Source organism: Hirundo rustica, chromosome 9, assembly GCF_015227805.2.
Source record: "Hirundo rustica isolate bHirRus1 chromosome 9, bHirRus1.pri.v3, whole genome shotgun sequence".
Classification (NCBI taxonomy): Eukaryota; Metazoa; Chordata; class Aves; order Passeriformes; family Hirundinidae; genus Hirundo; species Hirundo rustica.
Genome location: NC_053458.1, coordinates 6,720,209 through 6,738,960, shown reverse-complemented (window position 1 = coordinate 6,738,960; position 18,752 = coordinate 6,720,209). Strand labels below are relative to the sequence as shown.

The following is an 18,752-nucleotide window of genomic DNA, read 5'->3' as shown; positions in this document are numbered from 1 at the left end:
TATCTGAAATTTTAAAATTATTATAAGGAAGAGACAAACACTCATAGAGCCATGTGATTATCTGAGCCCTCCTTGTTAGGAAACAAAACTCAGAAAAAAAACTTGAATAGAGGTTTTTTTTTTTGGGGGGGGGGGGGGGGGGGTTGTTGGTTTGGTTTGGGTTTTTTGTTTGTTTGTTTGTTTGTTGTTGGTTTTTTAATGCAGCATTCATTTCAGGGTAAAATACGTAAGAAAATAATTTTTCCACACAATGGCATGATTTTTGTCAAAATAAATCAGTAGTGAATACATTGAAAGCTTTATCCTTACAGTAAAATTATAATAAAAAACTGCAGTCTGCAAAATATGTTTCCAAATAGGGATTTTTTTTATTTGAGACATGTACAAGAAAGCAAATAAATAATTGTTTATTATATTATACATTTATATTATAGTGAAAGAAGCACTCAACACTTTCTTCACTCCTTACAGCTTGGACAAGAAATATTTAACAAGAGAAAAACTATCTTCTGTATTATAGAAAATGAAGAAATGGTATGGCTTCAAGTGCAGAAGGCATGTGATGGGATAATGGGATGATAATATCTTATTTCACTCTGATAAATAGGGCTACTAAGGCTTCTAGAAATAGACTTTTGGTCTGTACTGATTTTTTTGACATTTAAATGGGTTGTGGGGGATGATAAATGTGACATAAAGCTCAATTTGTTTTATTTTTATATTGAAAACTATTTCGCACAAATTTTACAAGCAATTCATATTGTCCCTGAATGATGAAAACAGCTTATTAATTAAAAGTGACCTTTCCATACATAAAAGTATTCCACCTCTTGAGGCAAAACACCTTAGCTGAGGTAACAAATTATAGCAATGTATTAGTGACACCATAGTTAAAGGGTCTGTCAGGCTTTCTATCATATACCCCATATTTTCCCAGGTACATAAATCCCACATTAAAAAATATGCAAATCCAGGTGAATATTTGGCATATGAATCCCCAGTCTTTCCCAGAAAGAAACTTGAAGCTTACTCTGTTTGGGAAGTAGTACAGCAGAACAAACAGAATTTAGACCTTTTCTTACTTTATCAAAATATAAAAATGTAGATTTTGAATAATGCATGATAGTATTTCTTTAGCAAAATTATTATTTGTAACCTCTGGGTTATTTGTTTTAGACTGAATAATTACCCACAGACACCATTATGTGGCATTTAAATTGTTTTCTTTAAGTGTATAATTGCTACTTAGGATATTGTAGCTGGATGTTTTTCACCACATCCTGATACAATTTGCTTAAAGCCTGGGAACATCAGAGGCAAACTGAGGCCTGGATGGGGCATCTGTGCATCTGCACGGCTGTGATCCTGCCCGTTGCTAAAATTCACCCCTCTGCATTGTGCAAGCTGCCAGAGGAAAACCACTTGCTCAGTTTTACCTGAGTTGGATTAATAATTACTTTTTGCAGTTAAGATTAGTCAAGTTGGTCACTTGTAATCAAACGTTGTGGAATCAAGGATACAAAGAAAAATTAGTGGAAAACCTGCAAATCATCATGAGTGCCTGAGCTGCCAGGGACCAAAGTGAAAGAATGGGATGCAGGGAGTCACCTGAGCAGAGCTGTTTGAAGACCGAACTCATCTTGGTAAACGTTTCCTTTCATGTCTCAGCTAAAAGGAATAGGACTCTTAGAAATTGTAAAAGAGAACTGGGAAACACCACTTAAAGATGAAGAAACTAGAAAGGAATACATTTGTAGCACTGCTACCATAAAACAGTGGAGAAAAAGCAGGCAGAAGAGAGAGTTACATCTCCCTGGCAATTTAGAAAATCTGCCAATGGAGTCTTTACACAATGCAGAAGGAAGCTGTCAAGTAACTGTGTCCCAGCAAAAACTTTCCATCTGCTCCTCCTGACCTAATGTAGCCCTCCAGAAATGAGAATAAAATCATCAAATAGCCTGTAATTCATAGTCATTTAACAGTATTTCTCTCCTAGCGTGTTCTTTATTCCACAGTACTTAGAATATTCAGAACACACTGACGCTATATTTTGAGGTATATTATCTTTAATCTCTAAACATGCAAAACTGCTGTCTTTGAACTTCACATTAAATAGCACAACAGCACCACATGTCCCTTCTGGCATGCTCCCCTTGGGTGATAAAGAAAAGGCGAGACCACTGCCCGAAAAGGAGCCTGTGTGAGTTCATTATAAAACATGGCTTCATGTCTGTCTGTTCAGCAGATGCAGAGTGGTGCTGGGAATACATCACCACCCTTGGATGGAGAAAACAGCTACCCTGGGCTCCAGTCCTCCAGCCAGTAAAGAGATCCTGTCCTCTCAACTGGGGAGCCCTAAGCAGATTTTCCTGGCTGGAGGCAAAGATGTATGACAGAACCTTGTGGGGAAGGAAAATAGTTCTTCAATCAGAAACAAACTGAAAGGGAAAGAAGAGAATTAACTGAAGTACATCCTGCACATTCCACTTAAGGAGACCAGATTCTCCTTTGAAAAAAAGGTTAGATAAAACAAGCAAAGGCAAAACCTAGAAAAGAAATTGTCACAGAATGTACTTCTTATTTTGTCAATTATTTTTCTTATGGGTTGTAAGACACATAGCTATTTTATTCTAATTCTTCATAGCTTAGACTACAGGAGGCTCCAGCAAATCCCTAGGATTTACTTTTACTGCAGTATTAAACTTTAATGGTAATTTTCTATCAGGTATAAAATCTGTAGGTGCCTGAAATCTCTGCAAGTATATAAGGCTTTAAAATAAAACCTGGACAGAGTCTTCTGGTATCTGCATTCATCACTATTGTCATTGTGGATATATTTCACATCAAACAAGTGAAAATGAATAGAATCAGTTCCAGAAGACTGGGATTCATGGGAGGGAGAGTTTGGAAATTTCCAGAGTTTCTTTGCCCTTCTTAAATTCAAAGAGTAAAGCCAACAGTTTTTTTCATTTAGGAAAAGATGAAATCAATATTTGCTACAATAAACTTCATGTTAATTTAAGTACATTTTCTTTAAACACAGTAGTTTCTAGAGGAAGGTACCTCTTTAGAAAGTAACAGTGACTCTTAGAATTGTGTAAACAATGAGCACATCTTCCAGAAGTGCCAAACATGAAAACCCACGGAGTTAGCAGCCTGCAGCTACCCTCATGCTACATTAGGTAGGAGAGCACAGCTACATTAAAACAGACATGGAAAAATATAGCAGGAATTTGCCTGCATAATTCTTCTAATCACACTTACTGCCTAACAATGACAGCCAATTAGAAAGGTGACGGAACACCAAAATCTACAACAACTGCAAGGCAACTTTGTAGAAATCTTTCTTTAATTACAAATGTCATCAAGATACCCTGCATTCTCTTATGAAATCCTCATTCTAGAATGAAACTAGGATACATTTTGCTGCTGGAAACAGCTATGGTATAACAATCTAATCACCAGATTCCTATCATCCAGGGGCCAGGAAAAGTTTCCAGGTATCTTAGAAAAGCTTCAAGAAACCCACACAAAGAAGTGAATCTGAACTGTCAGTACAGTTTGCAGAAAAAAAAAAAAAAAAAAAAAAAAAAAAAAAAAAAAAAAAAAATCATTCAGATGACCAACAGCAACTCCTGTTAGCTCCAAAACATACCAAATCTCCAGATGAACACTGCTCAACTCACACTTTGGCTAAGTAGCACTTATAGAAGTTATGCCAATAACAGTGTCTGTTCCACAAATCTGAAAACAATGTCATTTTAGCAAAATTCTTTTAAATTATAGCATTTAGCACAAGTCTATAGTCTCACTAGCTGATTACGTTCTCTTATTCTTTGACTTTTCTTTTTTTTTCCTTTTTTCTTTTTTTTTTTTTTTTTTTTTTTTTTTTTTTAAATAAAAACTTGTATATCATTGTCCTGAGGCTTCAGAAACTTCAGAAACACTGATATTCAGGAAGAGAAGCTATTTCTGCTATGACTTCTGAATACTCCGTAGCCATCTTATAAATCCTACAGGAACTTGGAATTCCAGCTCCACTGACTTAAAAATGCTAAGAAAAAGAAGAAAACACAACTGTCATTTTGATCTTCACAGCCATGTATCCCGAAGCAAGGCTTGGGCATGACCCAGAGTGCAGAGTGCTGTCAATCTGAAATATACTTAAATCACAGGCACTGTGATCTGAAAAGAGAGGGAAAAAATATGTTTAGACTGTAAATCCCAGGGTTTGAGACAATACCCAGCATGGCAGCAGCCACACCTGCTGCTTCACATACTGTGCCCATTCCGTCACCATTACCTATCTCAAAGGTCCAGCAAAACAAGGAAAATGTTGGTTACCACAAGAAGGCATTGTCCTATAGCTTGGTCTAGTTCTAAAAAATAGTAACAATCTGTTGTCATTTAAAAACCAAATTTGAGATAAAGCAGCTTTACAGCAATTGTCTCTTCAATTATTTTCCTCCCACGGTTTGACCAACAGACCGCTTGCTAAGTCTGTCTCCAAAGCGTAAGATGATATTCATATTCAAGAAAACAAGCAAAGTAAAGATGAACTGTAGTTTAGCAGAGATTATCAGGCAGATTCTGAGATTTGCATAGGTTGTGAAAATAGTCAGGAGAAATAAACTGCAATCTTACTGCCATGGACTTGAAAGAGCTTGGGGTTGGTTGCACAATAGGAAGGAAACAAAATTTATGGTGTGGGTCTTTAATTTTATTGCACACGTTTCTGTTTCTTCAGAGGCTACCAGACAATATTACTTCTCACTCTTCCTAACACAACTCCTTAGTTAATCCACCATTAATTTTATTTTGGGTTAGAAGCAGAAGTAGATCTAAATACCTCATGCCTCTTTAGATGCACATAACCAAACTCCTTTACTCTAGCAGAAGGTGTGGAATACGTGTCTGAGTCAAAGCTCAGGGTGGAAAATCTTGTTTTTGTATGCAAAAATGTAAAGCAAAATGAGCACTAAAGCTGGTGACACGTGGGGTGACTACAAAAGGCTCAGTGGTACCACAAAGAGGACTTTGCCTGCAACATACTAAGCAGAAAGCCCAGGGCAAGTAGGGACGAAAATGTACATGAGGTGCCTTAGCCCAAAACAAAGCATTGACCACCAGGCTGGTCAAGCATGAAAAGGTGATGAGAAATCTCCACTATATGGTCCTTTCAAAAACACCAGATCCACACACAGATATAACTATCAACACAAGGTCAATTATAGCTCCTGCTCAAAATCCAGCAAAGAACATTCAACTGAAGATACCTGGCAGATGGATACTGCTCTGCACCATAACTCCTCACTCTCAGGGGCTGGCATTGTCTTATGAGTTTATAGAAAAAGAAGAAAAGTCAGCTTGTGTGGACTTGCACTTGTTTCATATGTCGTATTTGTTTCCAATCTTCAACCTAAAAGCTTTACTTCAAGATTATTCATTTATTATGTCAGTGTGGGCTATTCCAAAAGATCACATTAGAGACAAATGGCAATGGAAATTTTTTTTGTATCACTTTAGTGAAATCCAAAGTGTCCAACAAGCTATGAACAGATTTTTCTAATGAAATTTTTAAAAGCAATTAATGCTTTGAACTCAGTAAGCAAGAAAAAAAAAAATCATTACTCTTTTTACTGCACTTATGAGCTCTAAACTAAAATTCTACCACAAATAAAAAATAAAAAGAATGGAAAATACAGATGTATCAAATAAATTGACTGAAATTATGTTTATTTAAAAACATTGTAAGGATCAGTGAATTTCATGATATATAGATTTATTTTTTAACAAGTATTTGGTATCTCAATAACATCAAAGGTATCACAGGATGCAACAGTTGCTATAGTAGCAATACTTAAGTAAAAAAAAAACACATCAAACAAAAGCATAAAACATATAAACTGTAAACAAAAATATAGTACATAATATGAAACCCCAGCTAGCAGAGAAAAGAGAATAGCTATTAAGTTGACCTAGTCCTCAGACTTGCATCTGCAAAAAAGTATCAGCAAGTCCACCCTTTCTGGGAAATAAGGGACGGCTCAGAGAATCAGGTCTGCATGTGAATGAGAGGAGATGCTGGAAACACCAGTTGAAGAGCACATGGGAATTCAAGTTCTGGGTCGAGAAAAAAAATTGGGGGGCTGTTCCTACCATTCCAGGGGAAATTCCGTGTCTAGGGATTCTGAGGGAGGAAGAGAACTGAAGACTTAAAGCTGATCCCTTGTGTGGTACTACAGAACTTTGAGAAGTGAAACTCTTCCAATAGCATCCCATATCTTTCTGAAATTTGTATGCAACTGATTTCCCAAAGACAAGGAGGGCATGTGATCTGCAAAAAATACCGAGTCAAGCAGGAAGGCAATTGCAGGGTTTGAATTGTAGTGGAGGAAATTTCAGGTAAGGGTAAAAGCTAATATTACTCACAACACTGGAAAAAGACAGTAGTGGTTGAAGTTACTAGTATTTGCTGGTGCCACCCTAAAATGCTGTAAATATTTCCCATGCTATTTAATACTGAAACAAATCAGCTTTTATATGCCTGGGTTTGTGTTATATGTGAGGGAGGATAGAAGTGGAAGGAAAGGGAGAGATTCATGGATATATGCTGTGTACACATCCATATATACTCCTGGATAATATGTATGTACCCATTTTTCAACAGCTGCCCTGGGAGTGAGGAACTGATTTAACAAAAGCACGTTATCCCACTTAAACTTGACAGCATAACTGGAAGAAGTCATGACAAAATAAATTTCTAAACTAAAGATAACTCACATTGAGCCAAGCTAAATACAACTAAAGCATCTTATACGTAGCAACCGATGCAATGACCCTGACCCAAGATTATACAGCCTTTGGTGACTAACAAAGTTTAATCTCTCTAAGTTGACAACTTTGTGCATCTCCTTTCTTGAGGACCAACTGATTCTCCACTGGGAAACTGAAAAAGACTCACTAGGTAATAAATATTCTTGATATAACAGAGAAGTAGGTTGATTTCAGCTTTTGCAAAAGGCCAAAGGTTTATTTCTTGTCCTAATTTTCAGACTCCTCAGTCTTGACTATCACATTCAAAATGTTCATCCACAAAAGACAACTCCTAAAAATAGCATATGAAGTACCATGGAAGTCTTTCAAGAATATCAGCAAGGACAAGTATGGAACATATAAAATGCACTTTTTCTGTTTATGAAAATTAGTCTAGTCATGCCAGATTCCTAGCACTTTTCATGTCTAACTATGCTGATTGAACAGGAACTTTCCAAATTTATATTTAAAGAGCTGTCTATGCCATAGTGTGGAAGCATGAGCTTATCTGCTGAATCCCAGGACGGCCAAAGGGAGACAGCATAGCTGTGATGCTGAGCTAGCAAGCTGGATCACTGATGTTATTCCAGGGTTAGCACTGAGGGAATACAGCCGTGCTTTCTAATTTGGATAGGGCTTTTATCTCATTCTCAGTTTTCCTTCACAAGCAATCATCCTGGTGAGCCTCAACACAGGTCTGCTGTGGCACTACACCAAACCCACTATTAACAACTATTTTAATTTTGTCATAAGTGCAACTGCTGTAAATTTCTTGCAGATGCACCTGTCCAATTTAAAATATATATATTTTTGTAAGTATCATTCATTCAAGTGTTCAGGAGACTTCAATTTCTGACTCAACCACTAACATAATTATGGTGGTAGTGAATCTTGATCCATGGGAAACTGGGCCTTCCATGAAGACTCCAGGGCAGGTACGAAATCCTGTGGGGAAACACACCAGCAGCTTTACACAGCACCATCTCTCTCCTCAAGATCTTGTATTTCCCAAGTGACTGGAAGAAAGGTGGTCACTGCAGCTGCTTGGGCTTTCATCATGAGTGAGATAACAGCACACTGGGCAAGCTCAGCACACAGAAAATTTCCATGATGGTTATTACATACCATTCATGTATCCTTCTTTGGGTTAAACTGTTATTTTCCTTGGCTCTTGCTTCCTATTCACCTGTTGTTTAGGGATGTAGGGATGTCTTCTGCCAGTTAAGCCAGCAGTACTTTCAGCCACAGTTTCTTTACTTTTGAGTTACGCTCTTCTTCACTATTGCATATTTAAAATAATACGGGGATTTTAGTACTACTTCTAAAATAATTTGTTCCCCCAGGTTGTTGAAAACAATTACACTATTAATTACTGCCATAGTTATAATTACTCATTGAAACAACTCCTTTAACTTCTTCATTTAGAATAGCATTTCCCCCTACTTTCCAAAACAGTCTATTCCAAAAAGTAGTATTTTAAACCACTGTGAATTTCTTTGATCCAAGCACTGTCCACTCATATCCCCTTTATTTAATAACATAATCTAGTATTTCTTTTCAAACAATTAGATCACTGCAGTTTTATTTTATTCACAAAGTATCATATAGCAAAAAAGTATTTAAATATTGTTTCAAAATGCCCATTTTCCAACATAAAAATGTCAGCAAAAACAAACGATCTATTAACTGTCTTGCATCAGCAACATAACAAGAATAAAACTACACAGAATGCTATTAACTAATACAGCATATTCAGCAGGTTTTTTAACTACACAAATACTAAGTTGATACAATATTTATGGGAATATGAAATGCATACAAAATATTTCAAATATTCAGAACACAAGCCAAAAATTCCACCCTCAAGAAGGTTTACACAGGGAAAGCTCTGAGATCAAATTACTGTTTATTTGTACCATTCAGAAATAAAATAACCAGCAGATATAGTGGTATTGTGCCTAGTTACAAAACATCTGCAATTCTGGAGCACCACAGGCTTTGGGTGTAAATAAGTAGTACAGAGGCAAGTTTATCTCACAATCCCATTTCACATGGACAGTTCCATGAAATAATGCTGCTGCTTTTAGATTTGTATAGGTTGTTTGAGGAATTTTTCATTAATCAAACACATCGTACTACCTCATCTGCATTTTATATGCATGAAACCTGATGGTCATTGCCAGGCTTCCCAGCACTGAAGTTGTCTGCAATCACAAAGTGACTCTGCTGCTTATTGCAAATGAAAACACATCAGCAGAGCTGCAATGAATCCAAAAGGGCTCTCTGCAATGGATTCCTGCTGCTCTGCTCAGGTGATTCACGGGAACTGATGTTCCACTTGCTTTTGTGGAGATTGAAATTCAACACATTTTTCAAGGTGCTTATGAAGTAAAATGTAAAAGGAAAATCTTGCCAGTTTTCACTCATGATTCTGAGATCCACTGCTAAATAAACAGCTCTGTGAATTAGTAGGTAAATGGAATCATTAGAGAGCTTAATCATCTAACACTAATAATATAAGACAATGACTTTTTCCTCCATCCCCTTTTCTCTGTTTGATTTTTGACATAATGAAACTATGAAATCAGCTAGTTTACCATACTGATAGAACAGGCATACATACGTATATTAGAAAATATATGTATCAGAACATGTAAATTTTAGTCTCTAACCTTTATACATTACTTATCCTAAAACAGAACCAATCACAAAAATCATTTACTATACAAAAATGCATCAAATTCATTGCCAAATTTTTGCAGAATGAGAGCCCTGGATTTAATACTGAAGTCCATATCCTGAGTTTGAAAGTCTGTGACAAAATGAAATGGAAGTCATTACTATTTTGGTAGAGCAGTTTTCCAAACCATTTCAACACACAAATAGTAAAATTACTTCAAAAAATATGTGAAAATCCAAAGTTAACAAATACAGCACTTCTTAAATGGCAGGCTTCGCCTCTGTGGCAAAGTCAAGAAAATGAGTTGTGGGGACAATGCGACAAGGAAGCTGGGATATGGGATACATTGATGTGTACCCATAACCAACTTCAATTAATTGTAAATTGGTTTACTTCTATTATAGATTAATGGCAGACACAGCTTGAGCCCAGAAGAACTTATTATCTCAGGTAGAATGCAACCTAAACATGGCAATTCTGCATCAAGGCTCTGCATGCCAACTACCTTGGGGGATCACTTGAGAAATCTAAGCTGGTTTCTGTAGATTCCTACCATTCTGGAAAAGGGCAGCACGATCAATCCTCCAGAAACAGGAGTGATGTAGCCCCATGCACACACCTAGGTGGCTGTGCTGGAGCTGCTCTACATCCAGCAGCACTGCTGTGAGAAAAGCAGCACGGCTGCATCTCAGCGGCATCAGCAGGAAATAGCTGCACAAACTCCCCTCTGTGTCCCCCAGCACTTCTTTTATCCAGGGGTTGCTGCTTTCTGTTACCAAGTTACCAGACATCTTCATTTAAAAAGTTAAAAAAAGGTAATGATGACTATTCAGCCATTTTTCTCTGTGACTTCTGGCCCTAAACAGGTGTTGTGGAGGAAAGAGGAAGAGGAAGAAGGAAAATTTCCCAGTGTAGACAAGTTGTCCATCTCTTCTGTGGCAGCTGACAGCCATTGTGTGAGGTGTCTCATCTGGAGGACGGGCTGGTGCTGCAGATCTGAGTGTCCCACTCCTGTTTGTGGCCCCATGTGGAGATCAAGCTGGTTTCATTGTAATACAGGGAGATGATTTTAAAAACCTATTTTATTGAGCATTAAGTCTATATAGCTCCACTTAAAAAAACAAAAACGCTATGTAGGCCACATAAATGCATTCTGAGGTTAATCTGGTCTTTTGCATGAGACTTTTGCCTACTAAAAGCAATGACAGCCACACTACAGAAACTTGCAGAAACTTCTGTTTTACAAATTTCAGTATAAAACCTATTAAAATTCTCAATATGTCTCATTTTACTTTTTACAAATTCAAAAGCCTCCTCTCACAAGCGCTAGTAATTAATAGGGTGCTTTGAACTTCACTGAAAGAAAAAATGTTGGGAGGCTTGAGGTAAGTAACTTTTCAAAGCTTTGATTATTCGTCAAAGAAAAAAATGTATGAAATATGGCTAGGAAATGGTAAACCATTTAAAAATGGCAACTGCAACACCCAACACATTCCTGTTTCTTTCTTTTTCTGAAATTATATCTTCTGGCTGTATAAAGCCTTCATTAGTATTTCTCAGGTCTCCTTATATGGCAAATTATGTAACAAAAATATGATCAAAGCTTTAAGTACCAAAAATATATTAGCAGCTCTTCTTCGATGAATTTTTCTAGTGGAGATTTTTTTTCCACTGGATAACTGAAACATGTTGGAAATTTCTTGAATAGCAGCCTACTGGCAACAGAGTCTAATGATCAATACAGTATCTTTCTGCAGCAAGTAGAGTTAATTTCTGTATACCACTTAAATTAATATTTCAACTTACACAGTTAAAACTGAAATAGTCTTACAAAGGGACTCAGAATTACTAAGAAACCTTTCTCTAATGTCCCCTGGACTTCCAATTGCTTTGGCTGAAATGTACCAATGGAATTGCTAAGTTCTGGCAAATACCTTTATTGAACAAACCCCGTTTTAGATTTGTTTACAAATCCATCCTGCACCATTTTATAAACAACTGCAAACAGCTCTTTCTGCTGTGTGAACATCTGCAAGGCTGGGCCCAGCCCCACACAGTTTTCCACTGATGCTGGAAGCCTCTCGTGTTGACAGGAGGATACAGTGGGCCCATCCCTTTCAGCACGAAGGCTGCAATGTCTCTACCCAAACACTGGAATACTGCTATGCTTACAGGTTAGTTGTGCATATTACAAAATAAGCTCTGTTGTTTGTATACACTTTAAAATTCAAAAATCATTTAGGAAAAATTAATTCAATTGAAGAAATTAAGTTTACCTGGAGAATCAGAAGTACCACTGATGTGCAGTGTTATTTTAATGACCAAGATTAAATAATAATATTATTAAAGTAATTAGCTGATCTCTCCTATTTTAAATTTCCTCATGATAAAGCTGATGAATTTGTTATCAAAAAAGCCTATACATAAAGACAAGTAAATTATGTTCTTATTTAGTTTTTTATTTAACAATTAAGGCCACTGAAAAGAAAGCAGTTATGTTCCCGACACTAGAATGTTGTCATACCATATGTGATTAAATATTTTTAAAATAATAACTATTCCTTTTTGAAAGAATAATGAAAAGCTATCTTCAAAACAATCCAGCTCAGCACTATCATATTAAAATCAATTAGAAAGCACTGCCGAATTTACACAGCTGTTCTACTGGCCCCTTCACGTGCAGATCTCTGAAATAATGAGCTCAACACTAAGTGTTTTAGGAACACTAATTACTAGACAAACTTTGGGTGGGGCTTGAGCATTCAACAGAATTTTGCAGATTTCCTCCCTGAAGCCAGGTCACAGCAGGGCTGTGAACACTTTGAACATTCCAACCATTCTTACCATAAAAGGTGACTCAACACCACTCTGCAAGGTACCGACTGTGACTTGTAAATAAACATTAAAAACTCCACATTCAGCTGGGAAGCCTGTTCATTCCGATAACCAGGATTTTTGGTCTGAAGATATTTATTTATATCCTGTCCAGAACTGTGAGTAAATGCCTCTTCTTGCTTTCACTATGGTTTTAGTGATGATGACACAATGAAATACCAGAAATACTAATATTCACAAAATGACTAGCAACTGTGGAATAACACATATTAGAACTGTCAATCCAGGCTAATATGCAGTTGCCTCAGATAGAAAACTGTTACAGAACTCAGAGATAACCTGCACCCTTCGATAATTCAGGTCTCCAGATCCAAGTCCTCTGAAGGTAATACAGATGCCTTGAAAAGAAACCTGGGGAAAATGAGATAACTAGTGAAATCATAAATTGGAAAACACTTTCATCTGGTTCATGGGTCAAAAAACTTAGCAAATACGGGCACTCTGTACTTACTACGACCTTCTCCTAAACCTTTAGTGAAGCTAAAATGTCCTCTTTGCTACAGAACTGGAAAAACAACATTCATCTGGTTTTCATGAAACTTAACTAAACTGGTTGTTTTCCTGTATACTGTATCTTCCAGAGGTTTATGACAGCAAGGTCAGCTGAGTAGAACAACTGGAAGTCAAAGCAAGAAGCACCTGAGAGTAACCAACTAGACTCAATCACTTTCATCCTCCTGCAGACTTCATTTGTGGAGATTTACATTGCTTTTGAGTTGGATTCCCAGCTTGAGACATGCAGGTTTCAGCCTGGAAAACCAAACAGGAGGCACACAAATTCAGAGTTTGCTGAAAAAAGCAGATTTAAACACTTTCAAGAAAGCAGGTAGTACTAAGGAGCCAACTACAATGGGAAAATTATTAATTCAGAGTAAAGTGAGCTGATTTGCAGCACTCGAACCAAACATCAGAATACAGAAACTATTTTAATGGATTAGAGCAGATGTCTGCCTAGTCCAGTGAGGATAGCAGCAGAATAAGAACTCGGTACTAGACAGGTGTGAGATAATCTACCTTCCATATTAAGTCTCAATTTTACATGAAATAGAGATTGGCTGAAACCATGATGTAGAGAATAATGCTGATCCTAACAGCAGAATAAAAGCTGATGGAAACCCCTCTTCTGAAATGCTTTGTGCAATTCTGTGTGTCCTAATCCCCCTCCCTAATAATAATAATAATTAAAAAAAAAAAAAAAAAAAAACCTTAAAAGGTTAAAAACTTGCCAAAACAGAAAAAAGCCTTCTACAGAGAAAAGGAATGGAATATGAAAATATGTAGGGAAAGAGTAAGAATAATTACAGTATAAGACATATTAAGATATTTACTTCGCTATAATAGAAAGAGATGCTAATAAAACTGAAATGAAAAAAATCTTGCACTATAAAAAGATGTATTTTCCATAAAGTATAATTAATTTAGAAAATGTCTTGACACGGTGTATTTTCAAATCTAAGAGTTTACAGCGGTCATAAGCATCCTAGATGTGCAAAATTCACTGTCAGATAACTTTTAGGAAGAAACCTAATTTTTCTAATCCCTTATCTCTAAGTGCACACTGGCTTTTTTTCTGACATTGACTCCTGTCAAACCTGGGTTCTGAACTAAATCAGTAAAGAATGGTCCATCACAGCAATCTGTGCTGCTATAAAGCATGAATAAGTTACCTTCAGCTTCTCTGTAACACAGTTTCCTTATGCAAAAATTGCAAATAACAATCAGTATTTCAAGATGGGAAGATATGATGATGAGAGTTATTACTTGTGTTTTCTGGTCCATGACTAAAAACATGATTTTGTTGTTTTTAAAAAAAAAAAAAAAAAAAATCCAGCAAGTATAACATACTCATACAGGCTAATTTGATTTATATGGTTTGAACAACGTTCAGTCCTTCTGTCATGGCTTTATGCTCCTTGCATTTGTGCAAAATGCAGGTTCCAGACCTACATTCCTATATCTCCCAAAGACTGCTCACACACTAAGCAGTGAGGATGCAGCACGAACATTCCCCAGTGATGTGCTCAACAACAGTGTCAGCATCACCCAGCAGTAAAGGGAAGGAAAAAAGATTCTCTGAGGGATTTCCCATGGAAAGAACCTGACTGTCGACTTAGTGTCAGCTGACAGTCAGAAAAAATCCAAATCACCCCATTTTTTTTTCCCACAGCCCAGTTTCCATGACCTTTCTTTAAAGTGGGCCAAGACCACAAGCTTGCTTCCTCTTCTCTGATGGTTCTGGGTCTTTTCCCTATCTTTGTGTTTTTAATTCCTTTTCTGCTTTCTCCAAAACAGCAGGACCTGCAAATTAAACTTGCAAAATGGCCAGACAAACATTGTATAACTCAAGCAGACATGTACTAAGACATGCAACTAAACATGAATTCGGTAGAAGCTGAAACACATTTATGAGAAAATCATTGATTAGTCAGCTGCAAAGGTCAGAAGTGGAAGAAGTTCTGGGTAAGGTTAAAATTCAAAAGTAAATACTGTGAAGTTGCACGTTTAACTAACACAGCAGAGAACACAATGGAGGGTAATCTGGAAATAGTATGAAAGTTGCATTCCATGTTGAAGTTACTGACAAAGGCACAGGCACAGGGGGTAGGCAGGAAAGTTGACCAAGTCCAACGGCCACTGGAGATTTGTTCCTGATTCACACCTCAGGCAGAGCTGATCACCTGTGTTAGCAGTGTTACAGAGTGCAGAGGATGAAAGTAATCACCTGCCTCATGGACAAGTTCAACACACTATAAACTTCATAGTGTTTTTCCATGGGTTCCTAAACAGTGTGGGTGAACAAAGGGAGTTCAAGAATCACATGGACAATCCATTTAGATTTAGACTCTGTAGTATCATTTCCCAGAACACAACAGCGTTTGACATACTTATCCCTTTTCTTCCCCTTAACTGGCCCAAAAATCTAAGATCAAGTTCTATGGGTAATGCATATTTATTTGGAGCCACTTCTGAGGCTGAAAAGCAGAGGTGCAGCAGCTAACACAGCAGGCTTGGAAAATGAACTCCTGGTTCAGGAACCCAGATAATTTATGTATGGTACTGCGGGAGATTAAATATTCAGGAATACTGTCACCTTTGTTCTATCTTCCAAATATTTGCATCTCTAATTTTTATAATATATTTTGAGGGCTTTCATTTTCACATGGATTGGAAAAGGCCTTAACAGTGTTTTGTTACAACAGGAAAGACCACTATACCTAGAGGGTCCTTATCATTTATGAGGAGACATAAAACTTCAGTTTCACAAACTTATCACACATACACAGTAAAAGCCATTGTTAATACATCCTGAACAGGAAGAATAACATTTGGCACCTTCCTTAAAGAAATCCTCAGTAACAGTGTAAGGGATGGGAGCTGTCAGGTGTGCTGCCAGCTGTCCCTCTGCAGCCTCCGGGTACCTTACACCTCCCAGACAGGTCAATCAGCACCTGCAGGTCAACCCGCAAGCTACCAGCCTTGTGCTGCAGTTTCAGTTCCAGACCTGTGTCTTCACGTATTACTTTTTCATGTTAATTCACGCAGGAGGTTCTTTCTTGTGTAAGGGGAGCTCCTCTGCGCCTCCGGTTTGCTCTGCTCTTGGCCACCGCCACCTTTGCCCCTGTGCGGGAGGATGGAGCACGGTGCAGGCTGCCCCACCATCTGCCTCCTCCTCTGCCCCGCCGGCGCTCAGCCCCGCAGCGCCGGCCGGGTGAGCCGGCCTCTGGCCCTCACACCTTCCACCCCACAGCGGTCAGTGAGTCCCGCTCAGGCAGGCCTGGAACGCGGGGGGCTCTTCCCTCTCTACCTGCCTGAAGGAGCTTTCCCCACAACCACCTTGTCCCTGGGAAGACTCTCGTCATCCCCCAAGGGAAGGGGCTTTGCCCTTCGTCACAGCTCCCCGGGCAGGAGCCTCTGCCGCGGTCCCTTCATCACCTCAGTGCTCTCGGCCAGAGGTGCTCCCCCCCGTCTCCCCTAGGAGAAGGGCTCTGTCTCCGCAGTCCGCTGCGAGCCAGGACCCCTCTACCGCCAGAAGCCCCTGGAGAAGGGGGGCTTCCCCTCTCCCCCCGCCCAGGCGACTGCGGCTGGCACTGACCCGTCTCTGCCGTCCTGCTCCTCTCCGCCATATTTGTTGTCATCCCGCCACCCCCCCAACGCCGCCCGGCCGTCGCCATGGCAACGCGCGTCACGGCCATGGGGGAGCCCCGCGCCCCCCCGACATGGCGGCGAGGCTGACGGTCCTCCCCGGGGACAGCCTGCCCGGGGAGAGCCTTCCCTGCGAGCGGCTGCCCGGGCTCATCCTGCCCGGAGAGAGCTCTGCCCGGGAGCGTCTGCCCGGGGACAGCCTGCGCGAGAAGCGGCGTCCGCTCCCATCCTCGCCCAGCCCCGCGGCCGCCGCGGCGGTGGCGGGCGGGGCGTGAGGGGAGCGGCGCCGGCCGCCCGCCCCTCACGCAGCACGGCTCCCTCCCGCACAGCCGCGCCCGTCCCGCCCCACCCCGCCTCCCGCGGCCGCTGTTTACCGGCGCTGCACGGACGGGGAAAGGAGGGCTCGTTTTCCGCTCCCTGGTGGCTGCCCGCCACCTTGGCAAATTGCCGTCACTGCGCCCCGGAGGATGGGGCTGTGCCGGTACCGGAGCTCCTCCCGGGGCTCGTGCCTGCCCGTGGGAGTCGGTGTGAGCCTGAGGTGCTCACAGGGCGCTGAGGAGGAGAGGCTCGTTATCACAGAATATCAGGTTGGAAAAAAAACTTTGGAGATCATCGAGTCCAATCTAAGGGCAAACACCACTATGTCAACTAGACCACGGCACCAAGTGCCACGTCCAGTCTCGTTTAACACCTTCAGGGACGGCGACTCCATCGCCTCCCTGTGCGGTCCATTCCCACGTCTAACCATCCTTTCTGTGAAGAAATTCTTCCTATTGTCCGATAGGTGTTAACGGAGGTGTGTGTCCCCCTCCACATAGCTCAGCAGGGGCAGAGGGGCCGGCAGCCTGTGGGGTTCAGGGTCTCTGTCGCCCCAGGAGCACATCGCTCCTGCTCCAATTCCAGCCTCATGCACTGAGGTGCAGCACTAGCAGAGATGGCAATTCATGTGTGCGTGACTGCCCCACCCTGCCCCAAGACTCAGCAGGTGAGTCTGGTCATGTGGCAGTTATGTCAACTTTTATTTTATATATTTTTTTTAATTTCTTAAGGCAGCCCAGTGGGGAGCTTCATTATGTGTGTGAGTGTTGCCCGTCTGTCTCCTTGCCCCAGCCCCAGCAGGTGAGCCTGACCATATGGCAAATGCAGTGCTGGGGACGGGAGGGCTTCTGTGTGCGCGTGTTCGCGGGCCCGCTGGGTGACACTCACCATGTGGCAAACACGGCGATGAAGGCTCTGCTGCACAGGGGCTAATTATGTGTGTGGGTCCCGGGGGACCCGGCAGGCTGGGGGTGTGATCGTGTGTGTCTCACTAACGCTGAGGCGCAAGCTCCATTGTGCATCCTCTGCGCAGACAACTCCAGCCTCTCGGAAGCGGGGCTGACCACGGGAAGAGCACAATGTTACAAGCACAAGCATCAAGACTCGTGTTTATGTGCATACACAGGCAGACGTGGGGCTGAATGCACCCCGAACCAGGTGGCTGTTAAAACTCTGAAACAGGGAGTACACAAGCAATGCTAAGCAATGGGAACAGGCAGGACTGTGTTTATGGTTATGCACACACTCAGCTGTTTGCTTCCTTAGATCTAGGAAATTAATGTAATTAATTCCTAGTGACCAGTGACTAGTCAGGGAAACAATCCAGGATTAAAAATTAAGGCATGTAAAATTGTATCTTTCTCCATCTAAGTTCTGTTATTTAAACATCACTTTACTTCTTTGTCTTCCTACTTAGTATGTGCCTTTTCTGGTCCAGTTCAGCTCCTCTTAACAACACTCACAGGGATAATACCTACAGGTTCTACATGCTTAGATTTCTCTCTGGGGTCAGTTGCTTCCTTTCTCCCTGGAAAAGAGAAAGCCTGCTCCTTTTTGCAGCCTTGTTCATTCTTCTTTCAGTTGTTAGTTCTCTGGTTATTTTTGCAGCATTTATTTTCATGGTTTCACTTCCTTTACTGTTTCCTTTCTCTTTCAGTGGCACTTAGGCTTCTTTCCTTTATCTATTTCTCTTCGCTCTCAGTATCTTACTTTAGTATTATATAAGACAATTGAATGTTACTTTGCCACAGTCCTGTTCCATGATGAAATAACCTGTCTGAAGTGGTATACCAAGGAGGCTTTGTGATGGGGTTAGAAGATACACCCTTGCACAGAAGAATGTGGGAGGCCATCTAGATCCAAGCTCTGTTAAAATGTTTTCTAGACTTTCCCCTCTGCA

General features: G+C 40.3%; 1 protein-coding gene across 3 annotated transcripts in view; it reads right to left on the bottom strand.

The window, feature by feature from the left end:
• The window catches only part of LOC120756363 (BEN domain-containing protein 5-like), an 887,649-nt gene extending 870,671 nt beyond the window's left edge, over window positions 1-16,978 (bottom strand). For 2 of the 3 annotated variants that reach the window (XM_040072624.2, XM_040072625.2), the window contains exon 1: window positions 16,485-16,521. In XM_040072624.2, coding sequence (XP_039928558.1) covers window positions 16,485-16,515 — 31 coding nt within the window. In that variant the 5' untranslated portion in view covers window positions 16,516-16,521. Of the gene's footprint in view, window positions 1-16,484; window positions 16,522-16,908 lie in introns of those variants that run through there. The other variant, XM_040072626.2, reaches the window with a different exon arrangement.
• Between the last annotated feature and the right edge of the window lie 1,774 nt (window positions 16,979-18,752).